Genomic DNA, 6,493 nt, shown 5'->3' with positions numbered 1-6,493 from the left:
TTAAAAGACAGTAACTAGAAGAAGTTCATGACTTCAAAATTCCCATAATCGCATACGATGAATCGAATCACGCCATGTTGATGCTGTTCCCTGATTGGTGTCCGAGTTCACGTGATACGCTGGCCAGCACTATATAAGCCACCGCTCTGCCTGCTTCAGTATCAGATATTTCCCCAGCGAAACATCAGACTCTTACTTAACATGGGCAAGGAAAGGACCAGCGTCAACATGGCCGTCGTCGGCTACTACTAGACCTTCTATCAGGTATGTTTTCAAAGCCAAATAACTTGTTCTCATAATAATTAAATTACCGAGCCATTTTTTTTTTTTTTAATGTACAATAATTGATAATAAGTTTTTGAATTTATTCTTATGTTCATTATTAATGTTCTTACATGTTTTGAAAGCCAAGTGTTAAAATGCTCCCATATTCAAATCAACTCTTTTAAAACGCATAATAGTTTTAAACTTGGGTCTCCCTTGTTATCGAACTTATACGAGTAAGATTTTCTTACAAAATTCTTTTAACTATCAATATGTTTTATTAATCTGTAATATAATCTTACCTATTTAATGAATGATGAGTTATTACAGTAAAAAAGTGCTGTTTCACTCAATTTTGTCTTTCAAAATAAAAATAAATATTAAAAATATTGTGTTATAATTTTGCATACCACATGTATTCCACGTTTTCTCTTTAGTATTCGTCAAATAACAGTAAAAATGGCCTCTCTGTAAATTTAACAAAAGTTTGAAAATTTTAAAACGTTATTTTTTATTTGTTTATATTATGAAATTCTTGTTATGCATGTGAAATAAACCATGGACTCTGGTCAGTTTTAAATTTCAACTAAAATTAATTTTATGTTGCTTCAAAAACATATTGAATTTTATTATTCTACTAATGTATTTTTTGAACTACCTAACTTACAACATTAAATAAGAAAGGCTCAACAAAATTTGAGAGCTTTAAAAAATAAAGTTCGATCAAAATAAACGACCACACTTTAATATAAAACAGTGATAAAGAATCAAACACGTTGACTAAGATTATGTTTCCGGTTATATACCTACAAATAATGAATGAAATTTCCTTAATTTTAAAAATTAATCTGAATGCAAAATGTATAAATGGATAGTACATACCTGAGATCATGCATTACGTCACAGAAATGTAGCTAATAATACTGGTACAATTAGTTTGGTATTGAAGTCTCCAAAGCCAAACTATTAACTTTTAATAAACGTTGTACTTGTAATAATGAAAGCTTACTTAGAATAAATCAGCTAGTTGATCCTTTTTCTTCAAAGTCTTAAGTAGTTAACATAAAACACCACAGTAGTATGTACGTTATTGGTTGGTATTCCAAAAACATTACATAATAGGGTCAGAATAAGCCACAAAGCCGGTAAAACTTTAATATTAAAGTTACTATTCATTATGGTCGTAGCCAACAGTACAAAACATTAATCAGACAAGCATTCATACTTAATCAGCTTTATCAATATTAACATCTGTCTAATACATAGTTGAACTTCATAAAGAAGTAGTCATGTTACAAATACTTTGATATCATAAATTAGTAAACATTGTTATGTTTTTAGCTGACAAATAATGGCTCGTAAAAGCTGTGGCAAAGAAGGGTTTTACTTTGATTCATGTCAACAGAGTTATGTGTCGATACAGTTGTTGAATATTTACACATTGTGGGAGGCAGGGTATTTACGTAATACCTACTATAACACTACACTCAGTTGTTTCCTTTATCTTTACATATTACTATTTTTATTTGCTTCCTATTTTCTTTAAGCCTACATCTAATTGCTCATTATTTACATATTTTCAAGAACATACTTAATACAAAATCTTTATCGCGTATTTTGATTTTGTTTCAGCAGATGGACGGCTAGTACAACACGGACATGACCCGGCTTCTGTACACGGACACGCTCTGGACACGGACAACACGATGCTAGCTCTCCCGGACTACACATCAACCTAATTTTCTGTAGGCCTACAACCATCAAATAAATCAAAATTTTCCGTAAATTTGCTATTTTTACCTCCCAAATCCCTAGTTAATGGAATATTTTAGTGTATTTACACAACGATTACCATTTACATAACGTTTATGATTTTTATCAATGAGCTATATAAATCTTATATACTGAACAAAACATCATCTTATCAGTAGTCAGTAATTGGTTATTATTATACCATTATCCGTCTAATTAGTTAATATTAGTTAATTGCATTTTGCTATGGTTTTATTGGCACTACTAAGCGGTGCGGGTACTGCCAAAAAGGTTGTATTTGTCTTCTGACTCTACTAAAAGCCATGATAGTGGACTTTTTACATGGATACACTTCTCAAGATTTTTTTTAATTTGTATGTAACAGGTTTAGCTAAGGTTGCATGCAATCTACAGAGTAACTACCATCAGACACCATCACCGAACTCTGTGTTGCCTATAGTCTATATGTCAGTTCGTTCTAGAGAAATCGTGTGGACAAACGGACAGGCAGAAATGAAATTTATTCATCCGCTCGAGTAATAGGTTTCTCTAACACTCAGATAATAATTATAATCTATACCTTCTTTCATTTTTAAAATTCTTGTTTTAAAGCAACTTTTATTACAATTTCTTTGCAGGCTTCCACTGGTCGGGTGTCCAAAATATCTTGCCCAAACAGAAAATGGATTTTTAAAATGTTATATTTCTCTTTTAAGAAAATTAGTAAAAAATTATATATGCTATTAAAACTTTTAAACAGCTATTCGGTGGTTTACCCCACCAATTCTCCATTGGTCAAAATATGAAACAATAGGAATTTCTTACAAGGGTCAAATATAAATAAAATTATAAATCTCCAGCATGTAACTGAAGACATAAAATCTTGAAATACTAGTATATTTGGAAATCTAGTTACACAACTTCCTTTAAATTGGTATTTTTATTTCTTTAAAAACATGCTTCTACTTAATCGCTATTATCTTAATTTGGAAATGAATACGAAATTTTTAAAACGGATGACGTTATAAAAAACATATGCGCTTAAATTAGAGTGTATAAAAATAATTTATTCTACTCTTGGAACTTCCATTCTTTAGATTCTTCACGCTATATATTACCTACCTACTAAGAAAAAGTAAGTAGATAAAAAATTTATCTATTTACTCCAACAAACTCTTGACGTTTCTAGACCATCCGAGAGAGGACATTCCTGTGCAGGCTTGGCTCTGCATAGGTTAAAAATGTGTGTAGCCCCGATCTCTTTTTTAATTGAAGATCACACCAGTCAATGACTCCATTGTCATATTTCATTGATAGACATTGATAAGTCATTCAAAACTGATCAATGTCAAATGAAATCATCGCCAATTTGATAATTCTCAAACTGACTCTTTATCAAATACATTTTCCTAAATACAAGAAGGAGGTATTAGGCTTGTACAAGGATGACAAGACATTGATGCATAAACCAGAGAAAACATTTACTTAATCATAATATAATTACACTTTACAATCGAGAGATATAAACATGTATGAGAGGAATGTACACAAACTCGGGGGCCATTTAACAGACACAACTGCCGACGCTGAGGCATTGATAGGTGGAGTCAAGCTTGGCCGTTCCCTCCAGCAGGGAAGGCTCGGAGGTGAGAGAGTGCTTGAAACTGCCGTCTAGCGGGGACACATCGCACTGCTTCACTGATCTCGGTCTGGAGCCGTGCTCCGGCAGGTAACTACGGTTCCTGTACCTCTGGTCGTCCTGAGGGGGTGACTCGTAGCCCCTCTTCTGCTGGCACGACTGAGGCTCCGGGCTCTCCTGGGACGTGCAGTTAGCAGTGAACGTCTGCAGCATCTGGAGGTGGCTCGTGCTCTGCTCGGAGAACTGTTGGTGCCCGCCCAGCCGGAACGGAGAGGGCTTGTAGTGCTGACTCTGTGAGCCCTCGGAGGACCCGAGGTATTGCTGCAGGTGGGCGTAGCCGCTGGACGCCCCGTAGATCGCGAACATGTCTGAGTACGACGTTCTGGATGTGACCTCCTGATTAGTGTCTGACGCCTTAGCGCGGTTCGCCTGGGAGTACTCGCCATACGCCATGTTGAACAGTGCCTCGGGATCACAAACGAACTTGTACACGTAGCGCTCCCCTGCAACATTTATTTCATATAAACTATTTTCATATAAGGAACCAAAAATATATACGTGCAAAAACAGGAGTTCTTTATGATTTATATATAGAATTGTCTTCTTAGAAAGGATCATTCACTTCATTCTAGAAACTGTAAAACTAGGACACTTCTAATTTAACGTACAAATCAGAGGCAGATGTCCTTGATAACTAACAATACCGTAAAACAGAGTTTTACCACGTAAAAAGAAGTCGAAAACAGAGTTAGGCTATACCACGTAATAAGATGTCAAAAAGAAATTCCAAACTGTTAAGGCAAATCCAATAACTGACCGGGGATATTGTGCGTTTACAGGCGTTTCCAAACAAATCAAATTGTTCTTCTCATAAAATTTCACATACTCTAATTTCTGACCAGTTTCATTACAGAACAACGATACTAATATGGTATATTTGTCATGAACATAGACATAATTATAAACTATATAAAAGGTAAGAAATAATGTTATCTGTGACAAAATGTTTTGGCGTATTCCACTACATATTTAATGGGAACTGTTGAAAATCACTATACTTAATAAAGTCCAACACAGTAACAATCATAGACTAAAGATCTACAGGTTTAGGATTGAAATACATGTACTAAATCTACTCAACACAAAAAAGCGTTCACATATTCGAGTACTGGGTGTTTAAGATGTGTACTTCGAAAAAAAAAAAATATTTTATAAATATTTACGAAAGAGCATACATTTTATACAGATTTACTTTTTTGTAGTCTAGTTCTTCATTATACCACTTATTTAATAAAACAATGTGTGCCTATAGTTCTTTCCTACATAATTTATTGTTCATAAGTAAAGAATAAACCTCACAATATTATTAGAGAAAGGTATGCATCTGTTCGAAGGTTTAACTAACACTTCTTATAATTAATTAACAATCAAATCTCAACTTTGTTACTTGGACAAAACGTTAGTAAGTGTGGTTGCAGTAATACAATTAGTTAAGTTAAAAAAGAAATAATATAAGAAAACGAATTCACAATTCAAAGATCTACACGATTCTCTGTACCTTACTGTCAGAATATAATTAATAAATGTTAGCCTTAATGGATTATGTGCATATAATTACGCAATTAAACCCCGTAAACTTAAAATTCATCAGTTTTTAATAGTAAACATAAATTTTATGGTTATCTAAATAACTCACACTTGATACACATTAATTTAATTTCATAATGTAGTAACTGGAATTACTTGCAATATTTAAACTAAACTAATTAGTTTTCAATAATCATAAGTGGTATTTTGTTTTAAACGTTTTCTGCTAAATTAAAGCCACTTTGTATGAATTAGTTGCCATGGAAACAATTTATCTCAAATACTATACATTAAAATATTATTTGCCTGATTATTTCCATACGTAGGTTTCATCGCTTAGTGAGGAATAACTAACGCTGTTTAAAACTCAGTGCCGTGACTGAGTGGAGGGAGATGATAGAAACTTCCCCCCACAAGCTATACAAAAAATATTCGGGAAAGAGCCATCCAACTTGTTTGAAATACATTACTTGAAAGTGAATATTACAATTAATATTATCTAATTATCTTTCAATTAATTAGATAGATTTAATCGGTTTATTCCCGACGAAGTGAGCTCTTCAATCAGATTCATCTACTCCCCAAACAAGTTCTAGTTACACCACTATTAAAACTATTCTTCTTATAGTGAACTACACAATGTCAAAAACTTTATTATTTTTGTTTATGTCATGAGAATGTTTATAGTTAGCCTGGTTGTGGCAAATAAACTGTTGATTAATTAATTGGTCGGGGATACATTGTTTAAACCTGACGTGAGTATAAAAGATTAGTTTCTTATGATAATACTAATACTAAAATCATTAATTGAGATCTCTTTCAATTTTTAATAAATAATTAAGCTTTGGCTTACTGTCCAGACATGCAAAGATATGTTCCGTACTATTTTATTGCACTTTATTGTTTTTTTAGTGGGGAGGAAGAGGTTAAAATGCTTTTATTGTACACTGAGAGGCTCGTTGTTGTTTAATACTGCCAGACTCCTGCAGGGTCATTGTCCCACGGACTACCGGCTAAAAATCCCTTTCATCACCGAGGACATTAACTGGAACTTGTTTAGCACGTTACTAGGCTGTTCTAGGCCTGCGAAGTTACGCCACTAGGGCTTTCCTCATCGGGGAATCAGAGAATTAAGGCCGATCGAGGTCGAACTTTTTCGCCCGAAGTACAGACTGGACATAGTGCTTCACACAGTTCCTGGTGTCCTCTCTTGGAGTATGGCTCCATCGATGTTCTCGTGAGGTACCGACC

General features: G+C 33.9%; 1 protein-coding gene across 1 annotated transcript in view; it reads right to left on the bottom strand.

Annotated features, from left to right (window-relative positions):
- Positions 1–3,472: 3,472 nt before the first annotated feature.
- The window catches only part of LOC124353538 (ecdysone-induced protein 74EF-like), a 73,902-nt gene continuing 70,881 nt past the window's right edge, over positions 3,473–6,493 (bottom strand). The window contains exon 11 of the mRNA XM_046803426.1: positions 3,473–4,158. Within this exon, the coding sequence (XP_046659382.1) occupies positions 3,581–4,158 (578 nt within the window). The 3' untranslated portion in view covers positions 3,473–3,580. The remainder of the gene's footprint in view (positions 4,159–6,493) is intronic.

The sequence above is a fragment of the Homalodisca vitripennis genome, chromosome 1 (genome assembly GCF_021130785.1).
Source record: "Homalodisca vitripennis isolate AUS2020 chromosome 1, UT_GWSS_2.1, whole genome shotgun sequence".
Lineage (NCBI taxonomy): Eukaryota > Metazoa > Arthropoda > Insecta > Hemiptera > Cicadellidae > Homalodisca > Homalodisca vitripennis.
The sequence above is the reverse complement of the archived record's forward strand: the minus strand, read 5'-3'. Positions and strand labels throughout refer to the sequence as shown.